The sequence below is a fragment of the Hydractinia symbiolongicarpus genome, chromosome 9 (genome assembly GCF_029227915.1).
Source record: "Hydractinia symbiolongicarpus strain clone_291-10 chromosome 9, HSymV2.1, whole genome shotgun sequence".
Lineage (NCBI taxonomy): Eukaryota > Metazoa > Cnidaria > Hydrozoa > Anthoathecata > Hydractiniidae > Hydractinia > Hydractinia symbiolongicarpus.
In genome coordinates this window covers 2,614,493-2,630,084 of record NC_079883.1, presented here as the reverse complement: position 1 = coordinate 2,630,084, position 15,592 = coordinate 2,614,493, and the positions used below count along the sequence as shown (strand labels likewise).

At 34.0% G+C, this 15,592-nt stretch overlaps 2 protein-coding genes across 2 annotated transcripts; one reads left to right on the top strand and one right to left on the bottom strand.

Annotated features, from left to right (window-relative positions):
- Positions 1 to 167: 167 nt before the first annotated feature.
- Positions 168 to 2,359, bottom strand: LOC130657646 (multiple coagulation factor deficiency protein 2 homolog). The gene is made up of 3 exons (XM_057460652.1): positions 1,949 to 2,359; positions 1,190 to 1,385; positions 168 to 346 (listed from the first exon to the last, which is right to left on the bottom strand). The coding sequence occupies exons 1-3, from the start codon at positions 2,119 to 2,121 to the stop codon at positions 230 to 232; spliced, it is 486 nt and encodes a 161-aa protein (XP_057316635.1). The 5' UTR covers positions 2,122 to 2,359; the 3' UTR covers positions 168 to 229.
- Positions 2,360 to 2,431: 72 nt separating this feature from the next.
- Positions 2,432 to 14,538, top strand: LOC130657638 (Golgi resident protein GCP60-like). Its single transcript, XM_057460643.1, has 6 exons — positions 2,432 to 2,738; positions 11,004 to 11,139; positions 12,525 to 12,815; positions 13,027 to 13,063; positions 13,242 to 13,440; positions 13,679 to 14,538. The coding sequence occupies exons 1-6, from the start codon at positions 2,540 to 2,542 to the stop codon at positions 14,056 to 14,058; spliced, it is 1,242 nt and encodes a 413-aa protein (XP_057316626.1). The 5' UTR covers positions 2,432 to 2,539; the 3' UTR covers positions 14,059 to 14,538.
- The last annotated feature ends 1,054 nt before the right edge of the window (positions 14,539 to 15,592 follow it).

Here is a 15,592-nt window from a genome sequence, read left to right as displayed (position 1 = left end):
TCAAGCCTCTGATAAGCCGTATATCATTCCATGTCATATAAAATAAATATCATTATATGTCATATAAAATATGAACAAACTCGAAAACATTTGCAGCCTTTGCAGCTTTAGAAAATATTATGTGTAAAAATTGTAATTTTTTCCATGCTTTTTTTTCTCTCTAGTCACTTCTAGCATTCTTCTACGATAACTTACAAAAAATAAAAATCTATTTTTTCGATTTTATAAATTATTCAGATTCTGTTTCTTCTCTTTGCTGTGATGCAATGAATTCTGGGTAATCTATATAACCATCCTTATTTAAATCATCTTCGTCGAGAATTTGATCAACCATACTTGCTAGCTCCTATGGAATAAAAGAAATTCAAATTAGATTATACGCTTAAAAACAATAGTTTGCAGAGTAGGCAATGAGCTGTCAATCTTTTTGGGTTTATGACACGCACATCACAACCAAAAGATTTTTTACAGCTGATTTCCACCACGAGTATATAAAGTAACCCAATCCGCATCCCTGGAAACATCTCTATACGAAGCAGTATTCACATTTTACAAAGTAAAAAAAAGCAGTACCAGGATTTGTTTTGACTAAGAAATATGCAGAATGTTAAAAAATATTTAATTATCCTGAGAAATATAACAATGCAGTGGGCAAGAATTTCTTCTGTTTTTGAACAATGATTAGAGCGTATATTTTACTTTTTTATTTTTACCATCTCAATTTTTATCAACACTAACAATTTACACATCCAATTGTCACGACCCAACTTCATCACCGACCCTCTTCAACGATCTACCCTTCTACTACGACCTACCCCTTCTACTACGACCTACCCCCTCTACTACTAAACCTCTTCTACTACCGAACCCACATGGTAAAACTTAAAAAGCATTAAAGAACCTTAAGTCCTAAAAGGCTTTTGAAAATAAGAAAGTTCAGTTGCCTTAATACTTTGGAACAAATCCCCGACATGTTTTAAAGAAAGGAGGAGGAAGAGTAATCAAAATCTTCCTACTTCACAGGCAGAAATTCCTTGCGGTTTTACTATTTTTTAAACATTTGAAAGAAAACCTTTTAAATTGTGTTCTTTTTCTATGCATTTTGCTCCATATTTTGTTTCGAAAAGTTTAAATCGCGAAAATCTCTGCCTGTAAGGTAATTTACAGCGACAAATAAAAATGGCCCTACTTCCTCTGTATAATCTTCAGGCTTTTCTCCAGCTTCTTCGTCATGATAGTGCGCCATTGCATTAGCTAATTCTATTCCGTCTAATTTGTCATCATTGTCATTGTCGTGTACTTTAAAATAATGGAATTGTAAATCTGCATCACTCATCTGTTCCTCTTTGACGTTTATTTGTTCTTTTAGGTGTTCTTTAATATGTCTAAATAACAGAAATTTACAATCTTGAGGAAATTATGATACATATTCTTGCAGCTTTTAGGTTGGGGCTGGTTATCCAACCTCGTCCCCAGGGTTTGTTGCCGCTATGTCAAAGCCCCTAGCGCCTACTTGACGGCTAAACAAGAAGGCAAAAGCCCCTTGGGACGAGATTGGTTGGTTTTCTATTTAAATGTTTTCTTTCTTTTGAAACAAAAAAATGATCCTTTTTATTCACGTATTTATTTGGTCTTCGTATAAACCGATTAACCACAAACTTAGGAGGTTGCGTTTGCTGTAGCAAGGCAAGTTGCGACGAAAGTTCCTTCAGAAACAAAATCACCCTCGACCCCAGACTTCTTAAATCCTGAGAACAAGGTGGGTATAAATTTACATGGCTGATCAATCGATCATTCTTGCGCACTTTTTCTTTATCGTATCGTACGCCAATAGGAATTTTGTGTCAACATTAATGTCCGTAAGCATACACCTATTTAGTGGTAAAAATTTATCATATATTTTGTCCGATATATAAGTTCTAAAAAGTAAGAAAAAATTAATACTTACTCCTTATCTTGTATGTGTTTTGAATCATGCATCATATTTTTATGCCCTCCATTGTGTTCCTGTTTTTGTTGTTGTTGATCATTATTATTTCCATGTTGCCAAGATAGTGGTATTAAACAACCAAATAGGATTAATGTCGAGTAATGTTTTAACAAAACGTATTGATAATTCATCTTCCGTGTTAACGCGACGCCGGGAAACAAACCGACTTCAGGAAACAATGCAAAGAATTTAAAATATTTCAAAATTGAATATAATTACACCACTTCTCAAACTTCTAAAAATTCTTTCATCTAAATTCGTATTGTGAATATATTGAAAAGCAAATAAAACTATTTTCGATTTATACTTCGTTATTGTTCTTCTTTTAGCGATTAATCGTGTTGCCCTGGTGTTACATTATGCGCATGTGCAACATTTTTCAGCGAAAAGACGTGGCAATGAACTTTTTTGCTGTTTTCATTACTTCTGCATGATCATGGTGTAAAAATTATCACGTGATAACGTAGAAATGCACACGATGAGTGATTTTGCTGCGAATGCGTCGGCACACTAATGTGAAAACAGCTTATCGAAAGTTACTTCGCAAACATGGCGGCCGAAGTGGTGGGAGGTGGAAAGGATGAAAATACACCAGAAGAGACCTTTAACTCCAATGGAAATCTAAGCATAAATTTAGACGCTTCTTCATTAAACGAAAGTTCAGTTACTAGAAAGAACGAAGAAATATTTAAACTTGGCTTTAATTTAAATGACTTATACAAAATCTCATTGCAGTATTACAGAAAAGGTGAGCAGACTTAAAACTAAATAAAAATAAGTTTTGACCAAGGATAGATAGATAGATAGATAGATAGATAGATGTGCATATTTTACATGGCTAGCCTCACAAATATCGAGGGATATACCCTGTCTATTATTTCCAGGAGGGGCCATGGCTTAGATGGAGAGTCCTAGAGTATTTAATGCTCATTTTGAGCGACGCAGACCCAATTAGGGCCCGCGCTCTACTAGACAACTCCCAGGAACATCCAACGGCCCACACAGTGTGCCATCTTCCCAATTTCCCTCACATGGCTTGGGTTAACCCGGGGCTATGGTAACATTCACTCGCCCATGTTGAATCGCCGTCAAGAGGATGAATCGAACCCCGGTCTCCCGCACAGAGTACGAGAGCTATAACCACTAATCTATGGCGCCATAAAGTTAAATTACCCACTGTAACTGTATTGCTAGTTATATATTGTTTCACTTTGGGTAGCCAGGAGACCCAGCGTAATTTTTCTTACCACCAGGAAATCGGAGTAGTTAAGGTGGGAAAAATTACGCTGGGTCTCAAACGATTTTTCTGTGCCCAAAATCTGGCCGCGTTTTTTGATTGGCTAATTCTATTGCTCTCTGCTCACGTGATTATTATCGAGGAAAGCCCTTTTCATCCCGAATATTCCAGCGAGTGGTTTTACTCACCCTAATAAACAGTGTTCTACAAAGTTTTTACCTAAGTAAGATTTGGCCAAGTTTGGTAAACAACTCACAAATAAATTAAAATGTCCTCTGAAGCGATTAGTCACATTGTTCAATTTAAACTCGGGGTTTCCGCTGAGTAATTCGTTCTCGTCTAAGCTTCAGTTTGAGAGAAACTCATTTTATCAACTCGAAGAAGAAAGCTAAGTTAACTAGGCTACACTTTCATTCTGGAGTAATAAGAAAATCTTGTCTTCACGTAAGAAAAACTTATGGTACTAAAAATCCCCTTAAAAATTTTTGAATTAATATTCACAGTTAAAGTCTTCTAAGAGATTTTTGTGAAAATATACTTCACTGATTTAAAGGTTTTACTATCATTAATTTGGTGAAAATAAATTTTTGCAGTTTACGTTTTTTATGTCTCTTTAATTTTAAGCAAAAAAACCATATGAGACATGCTAACAAGAAGCAAAAACAACCACACATTTAGCTAGACATTAAATAATAGTCAGGGAGTGGATGGTCAAAACGTCCTGGAAATTAGAGGGACTTTTTCAAGCAATGTTTAATAGGTTCCTTATCGACCGAAGATTTAAAGGAGCTTTACTGAAACTTTTGAAATCACTTGAGCCCCGTAACGTAATCAAGATGGCGGATTGCTAGAAGATGTTTTTTGCGCATTTTCTCCCAAGTCATTAGAAAGTTCTGAAAATGTTGAAATCCAAAACTGCTATTTTTTGTGGAAATTCACATTGGAAGAAGGTTTTTAGGTGTCAAAATGATCAAGGCGTCTAGAGGGCGGTAAAGTTGGGGAGCGAGTGAGCCATCGAATTGTACAGCGCCTGAAAGGATAAAAAAGGATATACAGAAATAATATTCAATGTTTTTCTCTTTTTTCTTAATGCTTGTATCACAGATAACAAAATAATCAATATAATCAACAAGCGTAAACAATCTGTTGTAAACAAATCGATTATTCTGACTCTACATCATCAATAGCATCCTCGTTATTATATTCATTCTCTGTATCAGAGAAAGAGACCGAATCTGAGTCGCCAGAATCGTCCACAGTTTCGTCGTCAGATTTTGTTGTATTATCACATGAGCAGCAACTACAAATATCTGTGCAATGCAACCCATGGGACCCAACCCACTCATGCGACTGGCATACGCACCCTTTGTGTGGTACATGATGACTTGTTGCAGCTGCAAGAAATGAGTTCCAGGACTTCGTCAGGAGTTGGATTTCGGAGCATCCATTGAATATTTATATTTCACCCCTGTAACTTCCACCCATGCATGTCTGCAGCTTGAACTTTTGGAAAACCGTACAGCGCTCTTTTAATAATAGCAGTTGCATATGAAACACGTTTGCAATGGCAAAGTAACGCATCTTTGGTCGGCGGTAGTTTTGTGGCTCCAGACATTTTTGTTTAAAACAAAATATTTGATATTTTTGAGCATCGTTTGAATTCTCAGCTTTCAAACTGTATACAAACGAACCTTTCAAGGCTTTAAAATAACGACACATAAAAAACAAACGAGTTTCCAAAAGAAGAAAACGTGTGGGTGAATTCTTCCGAGGACTTTAATATATTGAAAGCTTTCACTTTTTCGATACCATGAAAAGCGCAGGTGTAGTCGTTACCAGTAAACGCATGTAACACAGGTAGTGGTTTGTAGTTTGGTTGCTGTAACCTTGTGCATTGCTTTTGTGCAGTCGCAATAACAACTTTTATAGTATCCCAATCCCATCTCCACTATATTCTCCCACTCTATCCCAATAACATGCGCAACTAATCTTGGAATGTCATTTTTGTGCAAAGCATTATCTTTAAGCTTATTAGCTGCATCTTTAGCAAGACAAAGCTGTGGTTTCTCCTAGCCACTTTTTGATGTATTTTTCGTTTAAAGCATATGCAACACTCTTCATTAGCAATAACTTTACATGTGTTACAAAGGGCGGTAATAAATAACAGTTAACAAAAGTTTATATGCATTCGCTTAGTGTGGACAAGACATAATTATCAAAAAAGTCTTCATGAAGGATAAGGTGGGCATTGAACACTGACAAACAGAGCACATTTTTACAATGAAGTTTTGTGTTTAGTGTGTTTACTAGGCTGTAAAAATCTCTCCACCTGACAGATTTCTTTTACGTCCAGATACACGTGATTGTTGCATTTCTGCGCCAGTGTTAACTTCTGAAATATCATCTCCTCTTTCGAATTTGTGAAGTGTGTGTTTATGGGTGTATAAATTGTAGCATTTTTGATGAAATTTGTATTGAAGAATGCTGTGACTTTTCAATAAATGTTTTACATTCTCGTCTTTCCTGACTTCCCTATAAAAAGAATTTGAATTGTATTTTAAGGGTTACGTTCTGCGTAAGGGTGGCTCTTTCCACCTCAACGCTTACAATAAGTACGAACCTCGCATGTTTTACTTTTGCCAACGCATTCTCAGTAAAACCACTTAAACGATTTTCTTTATCATATAAACTATTATGAATAATACAGTTTACTGCTTTCCGTGTGTCTTTTTTAATAAATGAAAGCGAAAATCTACCTGATTTGCTTTCCATTTCAATTTCTCTGACAAATTTTAATTTTCTCGCACAAATGTTGTTTACATACACTTCCTCGCAGAGCTCAAATAAAAATCGGGGGTATTTCATAATATATTGAGTTGCAATATTAAACAATTTTTTTTAAAAAAAAACACTATTTCTTTTTTTCATTTCTAAGATTTTCCATGTTTTAATTTAAATTTATCATTCCAAATGATATTTGTAAGAGCTCAACCCCCTAACAACTGCTTGTTATAACCACAATGATTTTAAAAAGAAGTGTAAATATAGAACAAAGTTAAAAAATAAGGCGCTTATAATCATTGTGTTTTGGTCAAGGAAAAATGTGTTTTATTTTTTAACTTTTGAAGCAAGTAAAATTAAACACTCCAGTAAGAAAAATATTTTATAATTAACATATTTAAAACGAATTAATGTGTTTTTGAAAAGTCCCAAGAAATGCAATGCTATCCTGTTTTTTTTACTATCAGTTCCTTGACTATAAATGAAAATATATGGCAAAAAAAATGTAGACAGTTATGAGAACAAGAACTTGGAATACAGACAAAAACTTATAAAAAAGGACTGAGTAGAATAAAAATACAACTTAAAACACATACAGATAACTTTCAAAATGCATAGTAGAAGAAACACACACAATACACATAGAACTAAAAATTAATGAAAAAATATACATACACAAACTTACTAAATCACTATTAACAGAATAACACTAAGGATGCAACTCATTTAAGTTATGCACCTCGAAGGTCATTGCAATGTTTCCTCCATGTGTTGCCTACACACAGCAGCAACACATTAACATCAACAAATTCATAAAATATATATTCCAAATTGAATTTGTGGCATATCAAAACTAAGTGTATAGTGATTGTTGACTGTACATAATAGCAAGTTAATAACAAAAGGCGCAAAGACCAAATACAGGGTGACCACTACTCCTTAAATTCCTAAAATAACCTTAAGGCTGAAATACACGGTCAGTTTAAAATGATCATTTTAAACTGACCGTGTATTTCACAAAAAATGACGAAAAACACCAGTCATTTTAAATGATCATTTTAAAATGATCATTTAAACATGTTTGAAGTTTATCATTTTAAAATTAACCTAAATGGTTAGGTGGATGTGTAATGCCAGTCTGAGAGACAGAAAGAGTTCAGATGAGCTAAGAAGCAGGCTAAGTCTCTGTAGAATTAAAGATGTTATCCAGATAAAAAGATTGAATTGGCTGGGGCACTTGGAAAGAATGGAGGAGGATAATTGGGTAAGAAAGTGTAGAGACTTGATAGTTCCTGGGGCAAAGCCCAGAGGCAGACCGAGAAAGACTTGGCAGGAGGTTATAAGGACAGAATTGATAGAGAGGAAGTTGAGTTTAGATCTAACACAGTCTAGATCAGATTGGAAGAGGGTCATTAATATACCCCGTCCAACCCATGCTAGCATGGAAAACGGACGTTAAGCCGAGAATGATGATGATGATGATGATGATGATGATGATGATGATGATGATGAAAATGATGAACTTCTGCATAGAAATTGCTAGACGGAATTGTTTTACTATGACGCCATTGAGTTTTTTGAGTATATTTCAGTTATTCTGTATAAACAGAAGGAGTATAGAAGATAGTAAACATTTTCAATTTTTTTCGAGTACAAATTTAATATATTACAAGAATAATTTTCAAGATGGGAACTAAAGCGCAGAAAACGGAATCAACTGAGAATTTTATAAGTGCATATTTGAACACTTCTTCCACACGCAATTCTCGTAAAAGAGTATTATATACCCCAAGTTCTGTTCTTCTACCGAGCCATGGCTTCACCCAAGTAGATCTATTTCTTCTGCGTTTTTTTCTTTTTGAAAGAATGGCAATTATAACAACTGCTGCAGCACATTCCTCTTCAGAGTCCATAGTGTAAAGAACTTTTATTTACAAATTCTATCATTTTAAAATGACTCGTGTATTCAGGTGTTCCATCATTTTAAAATGACGAAAAACACCAGTCATTTGAAAATGATCATTTTAAACTGACCGTGTATTTCAGCCTTTAGAAAAAAAAATCTAAAAAATACTTAAATATACTTAAAAAAATTTGAAATTTTAGCTCTTCTCCTTAATGTCTCCTTATTCTTAATTTTCTGATCGTAACTTTTTTAGAAATGTGTTCATGAATTGTTCATCACCGTTGAAATAAGACATATTTCTCTGTTACCTTACCTATATTTTCTATCTTTCAGGGCATAATTTATATGTAAATTTGTATAATATGTATAATTTTCTTATCATAGAATATAGTATGTAACATTAAAGAAAAAGAATTAAAATTGGTTTTCTACTTAATTATCGATGGGTTAAAAAAGTAAAAACAAACAAGTTAAAATGAGCAAAAGCTTTTCGGTATAAAACCATTGTCAGTGCATATAAAATGTTACTATGTTACAATTATTTAATCAGTATATACAAAATAAAAGGATAATGGTCCTAAGAGATCAAACAAAATAAATTAACTGATCACGTCACGCCATTTTTAAATAAAAGAAGCTTTTTTTAATCTAGTTGGTCATTTAATACGGGTTTTTTCAATGCAATTATTGACGCTTCTAAATTTTTCGGTATTTTAGTGTTTAGGGGTGCTAAGTGACCTGTATTGACTAGCAAGTGTTTTGCTCGTTCTGAATCCTTTCTAACCTTGTTATGCTCATTATACCGTGTTATAACATTTAGTCTAAATATATATAAAACATATAATGCAAGTTCTGTAATTACACAATGTGCTATAGGAGACAAATGTTCTGGGTGTGTGTTACTGATGCTGTTTTAAACAACATCACATAGATTGTAGAGTTTGATAGCAACTGGGTCATGTGGAATCTGTTTTTAATGTTAATGACAGGCCATTTCATGAGAGGCGTGTGATCGCACGCGCACGCCCCCACACATGTGCAGATTTGTTTAGGCGTGCGATTCATGGCACGCGCAAAATGTTGCTGTAATTAAAAATTATTGTATTTATAACAAGAACATTTATTAAATAAACCTTAAAAATAAACGATCATTCTTTTACTGAACTCTAAAAATAAACAATCATTCTTTTACTGAACTCACAATAGATCGCACAATTTAATTGCTACCATTTACCAGCTACCAGGCTATATTAAGGCTTTGCGAGTTTTATTTTAATGGTTTTATAAAAAAATGCAACAGTATTTTAATCTTTGTAAGGTCGCCTTTTGAAGAATTTAAAAGAAATTTCAGCATTATTTAAGTTAAAATAACTAAAAGATAATATCATTAATAAGAAAAAAAACTTCTTTAATAACGAAATATTCTTTTAGATAATAATTTTTATGATTCATCGAAGGTTTATTAAATATTATTAGCGGCCGTTCGACTTTCCGTAATTTAATTTAATTTAATTTAAATATCTGTTTGCCCCACAAGTAATAACAAAGTTTAATTAACGAGTCTGCTTACGACTTCTTCGTATTCCTTGCCATACATTGTTAGAACTTGCACTTTGTATGTTCCTTACGCCAAAACAGCAGCCCCTGTGCGGTGTACAGGGGTAAAGGAAATGTTTTTGTAAAAAATTTTTTTTGATCGCATGCGCAGAATTTTTGAGGCGTGTGATCTACCGCACGCCTGCCTAAATTCTTACGAAAGGGCCTGTAATGATGTGTGGGATGATGTATCCATAGTGGCAGTTGTGAGTGCATGTTGTTTAAATGGCAAAGAATTGCAATGATATCGCCTACCATTTTGATGTCAAGATCATGGAGGTATAGTCTTTTGTAAGATCAGCTTTCAGCATTTCTGTCATGCGGTTCTCTACAATTTTGGTGTCATAAGAGTCACTGGTAGCATCAAATATCCAACTGCATTAAAGAAGTATTTTCAGTTGGTTATCTCACAGCATCATATTAAATGTTGAATATCTTTCCTTAGTCAAATAATATGAATCACGCGTAAAGTAATTTCTATAAAGTAAAGTATTTTTTATAAAAAAAATCTGAAAATGAAATTTTAGTGATTTCACTTGTTCTTAGTGTTTTGAAGAATGCCAGACTAGGACTGGTCACCTTGTTGATATCTGGCAGTTTTATTTGTGATTTAAAAAAATCTGGACCTGAAGGTTGCATGTTTGTGTATTAGGTAGTATTATCTGACTATTATCTTTGTATAATTTTCCTATTATTAGCTTTCAGCAGTTTTTATGCAATTTTAAAGACGTTTTAACATATCTTGTCCGACTGTCAGTCAAGTCACCACTATAGATATGTTGGGTTATTTCCCAATTAAGATTTACCCTAAACTTCCCAGTTCCTAAGAGGTGATGTCTATGCTCAATTACCATGAGATAGTTAGACAAACAGGAAAGTTTACATAAAGAAAATGATATGAAGAAGGTATTGTGTGTAAAAGGAGAAATGATTAAAAATATTGTTTTGTGAAATTGAAATTTTGAACATTTGTTCTGATTGTCCTGGTCAGAATTGTGATTTTGTAGATAGAAGACTTTAGTAACAACTGCACATCAGACGTCATTGCTGAGAGATCATATGGTGTCCCACAAGGATCTGTCCTTAACCCTATACTTTTTCTTATGTACATTAATGACTCAAAATCAGCCATTCAAATTCCTTTTTTTCATCGTTTTGCCAATAATAATTTGATCATTAGCAGTTGTGACTTGATGACCCAAGAGCTGAAATCTTATGATAGTATTCATTTGGTATCTAAAAGCAAAATAGTTTTAGATAATAATTTGGAAAAATCAGATAAAAGTCCTGTTAGTAAATCTTATCTTAAACTTAGTAAGATACATCGGTTCCAACTGGACACCTGATCTAAAAAGAATAGTCAATGCTTTTTTATGTCATATTTTGTTCCTCTGCATATATGTTGAACAAAAATATACACACTTTTATGAATAAACAATGATTTGGAAAATTTTCTGAAATTTTAATCTTGGCATCATTATTTTTTAATTTAGAGAAAGACTTCCTACCACTAACATACCATGACAAAGTTCAGCTAGTTGCACTTTGGAAACAGATTTCGTGTGGAAAATATGACGATTCCAAAGTGTCGGAAATAGGTTACTTTGATGTGATTGGCAATGATAGAAGGTTGGTTTTAAAATTAATCTGTATTTGTCAATGATCAATTGATATGTTATTATTGTTTTTAACCTTAGCATATATAAGAAATTTCTATCAGGTTTTTAAGATGGTCTACAGACTGATGGCATAAGGTCAAGTAGTTTTTGCCACCTAATTCTTCCAGACACCATCATATGTATTTAATATGTATATACATTTAAGATTCTAAAAAACTATATGTTAAGAAAGTTTGCAACAATTTTTATTTCTGACCTTTTCCAGGTAAATGAATAAACTACTAATATGGTCATTCTAAAACTAATAGTAATTTTCATTGTTATTCAAGAATTTATAAGTGTTCAAACAGTCATGAATAGTAGATTATGTATTATTATGAAAAAAAAATGATCAAGAACGCTACCTTTTAATGTGCTTTTGTTGCCATTCAGATGGCAGTTTCTTTGTCGAACGCGACGACAATAGCTTTTGAAAATGTAAAAAAAAAAGAATTATTTTGAAAGAATGTAAAAGAAAAGGATGTTCAACTCTATAAGAAATTATTATTAATTGAAGAAAACAATCTTGTTCTATCAGTCTTAACAGACATTAATGATCTTTTTGAAAGGGTTATGTATTACGAACAAGTGCAAGTGTAAAACGATTTCTTTTCTTTCTTTTTTTTAAATGTAACAAGATGCAGGGGCTGTATAAACTCTCACATATCAATGTCAAATGCACACCACTGCAATAATACATTTTTAATTTATTAACGGAGTCATTTCACAAAACCTAAAAATTGATTTACAGCTGTTCCTGACGTGAGGGACATAATGTATGACTAGGATACTTACTGACTTTTCATATTTATCTATTAGACACCTGCACGCGAAATTTATAAGTCCAATACCTCCGAGAGCCTTCAACCATTTCTCGAAAATAATGGGTGTATTGGCTCAGTTAGATAATACGTCGTAACGTAAACCCGGAGGTCGTGGGTTCGAATCCACCTGAAGGCAGTTTTTCTAAAAAAAAATTTGCGTAAAAAAGGTCGTTGATAACGTTGCAATTGACCATTTGGGACATAGTTAGTTAGTCAGTTAGGTGTTGAAACCCAATACTATCCTCGCAGGCGAGATGTAAAAAATGTAAAAATGACTATACCAATGATAAATGCATTTGTGTGCTTGGTGACTGTTGTTTTACATTGTGTGAATATATGTCAAGAAAAATATTAGCAGTTCAGTAATCTTCATTGGCCAATGAGTTAAACTTCACCTTGTTAAATCAAATCTGAAGCAAAACAAGCCTTCATATCAAAATTTTTGTGTCTACTTTTAACCGTGCGTATGTTTTTATTTTTTTGTTTAAAATTAATAAACACCTATTACTTCAGTTATGATGTTACTTCATAGAAAAGCATGGGGAGCTCTTGCCGATATGGCACCAGATGTTGCAAAAGAGAAATTTTGCAATACGCTTGAAAAAAATTGTCCCAACTATACAGAATTCGTAGCTAACAAAAAACGCGAAATTGAAGCGGAGATCGAAAGAAAACGAAAATTAGAAGAAGAGAGAAAAAGAAAAGAAGAAGAGGAACGCAGGAGGAGAGAAGAAGAGGAAAAAATTAGAAGAGAGGAAGAAGAGCGGATTAGACTGTCGTTGGAAACTGAAAGATTGAAGTTAAAGGAGGAGCAAGAAGAAGCGTAAGTTTGTAATTGGTTGCTTGAGTTGGTTGGTTGAGTTGGTTGGTTGGTTGGTTGGTTGGTTGGTTGGTTGGTTGGTTTGGGGACTTGGTTGGTTTGATCAGTTGATTGGTCGGTCGGTCGGTCGCGTTGGTTGATTGATTGATTTGTATTTACTTGTAGCATGTTTGATTTATTCAAACTTAATTTATTGTGTTTTTTTCTTATTTAGAAGACATCAAGCAATGGCCGAGCAGGAGCTAAAAGAGGTAAAAATAATATTTTGCTTTCTTCAGTTTTTACCATTTTTTAACGGTAAACCATTTGCAAAATATTTATTAGAAGTTCCTTCTAAACGATATTAAACTTGCAATTCTGAACTTGTCTTTGTGAAAACTGTTAACTTACATTGTATCAAGAGCTCTCACTTTTCTTCTTTCTATTTAGAATCGCAGAACAGATGCTCCGAAATTAGTTACTCCGCAGATTAACGGTGCAACTACGGGAAGAACTATCGCACCAGCGTCGTTGTGGACTCGTCCCAAACTACAAGAATTTATCAATCACGTAAAAAGAGATGCAAGTTCTGTACTAGTGGTTGGGCGAGGAGAAACAGTCACTATACGAGTGCCCACTCACGAAAATGGTTAGTAGGAATTGTGCTACCGTTGTTAAAACGTGGCTAAAAGTTCGAAGTTTACCTTAAGCTTAGTTCGTACCGGCTGATAGAAACCAATTTTATCGTTAACTTCGCAACAAATCAAAATTTGTCGCCAAAGTTCAGGCGGTAGAAGATTGTCGTCATTTAAAAAACTTATAAAAATAAATAAATAAAAAACTAAACTAAAACACTAGTTAAGTGTTGCACTTTTTTTTTTCTTCAGGTTCGTGTTTATTTTGGGAATTCGCTACGGAATCCTACGATGTCGGTTTCGGTGTGTATTTCGAATGGTCAACTTCCAAATCGCAAGCAATAAGCGTGAAAGTAAACGATTCAGACAACGACGAGACAAACACCGCCGACGAAGTGAAAACGAACGGAGTTGAACAAATAGTCGTTAACGAAAACGAAAACAATGTTGAAGTAATGGATAAACCGAATACGGACGAAGTTTTGCCAGTGCTTCGTAGAAACTCGCATGCAGAGGTCATAGTAGGCTCTCACATGTATCCTGGACAAGGAATATACTTGCTAAAATTTGACAATTCCTATTCATTGCTACGATCAAAAACTTTATATTACAGAGTTTACTACACGAAATGACCTATTTCTAGAATAACTTCGGCCTCAGGCTTCATCTTTTCACAACGGACACTAGGTTGCGTCTGATTTAGTTAATATAATTTATTTGCTATTAAAATATTAGAATATCTTTTTTTAAAGCGCAGACCGACTGGGTCAGTTGTTTTTTTGGTATCAAATTTTTCATACAATACAGAAGCTATTGAGTTTCTATCTACAAAAGTTGACAAGTGTAGTCTTGAACAAATATTTTGACAAAATATTTCTGTGTAATTCAAAAATCAGGTCGTTTTTCTGCGTATTTATTATGCTGCCAAATATTGTTACTTCGCTTGATCCATAAGACGTAGCGCCTTATCAGCGTTCATTTGTATAGCTGTTAGATATATGGATTAGCGTATTTTTTGTACCAACTCATAAATGGAGTGTTCTGTCTTTTGTATGTGTAAAATGTCCTATTTGAGAAGTATATAAACGGGAGAAAAATCCTTCATTAAGGTATGTATAAACTTTTTAAGGTTTCCAACTTACTCCGCACAACCTCGTTCTTAGGGCTTTTTATCGCTCATCGGCGCTGCGCTTTATAATTCCGATGTGCAAAAAAGACAATAGGTCCTGGGATTGAGGTTGACTCCCGCAAAGATCTATTACTAGCGGTATCGTGCGGAAAGTTGGTAACAAGAAGAATTTCTTGAATACGGCAACGCGTTTTTTTGAAATTGCGCTGATTTAGTACTTACGTATCCTAAAATCCCAAACCCGAATGTTTTTAGGATCAATAGTATTAAATGTCGAAAATTGTGCGACAAAAATAAAAAAGAAAAGTTTCCTATGTAGGAAACTTTTCTGCATTTTTAGATATATTTGGATACCCAATATCATATAAGTTGCTGTTCCTGTCCTCAGTGATCTTAAACTTTTTTACCACCATCAGCTCCACTTTCGCGTAAGTCACTAAAGTCGAATACGAACAGCCGTTACCCCTTAAAAAAAACAAAAAGCCCTGCAATCGAAGTTGGTGGTACGCGGAAGTAGTGGAATAATCTGTTCGTCACTCTGGAGTGAAATTCTGGTTTGCAAAATATGTACCATAATTTTCACCAGAGTTATAGAAATAGTAGCAAATCGTGTCGCATAATTCTACGCGACCTTCCTTAGGGCGTGTACAGAACGGATTTCTTGCGGGTTTTTTTATGTTTGCAAAGACACGTTCGTATCCAAATGAACCGAGACTTTCAATTTCAAACAGAAGGAAAGAAGAATGTAAAAAAAAAATTGCAGTCAGGACTTATTTGTCAGAAAAGTATCAATGTACACATTAACACTTTTTTGTTCCCTTTTATGGTGACCTTTATGCTATAATCGAGTAATTTTTTCAAACAATGGAATGATGGATTGCAAAACATTTTTTTGAAATTTGAGCCTCAAGTGTTTATTGTGAAATAACTGAGTGTGTACATAAACACAGTGGAATCCTTCAAAGAAGACAAGGTACCTTCCAACCTCGATCCCAGGACCTGCTGTCTTTTTTTGCATATCAGCGTTGATAAGAGAC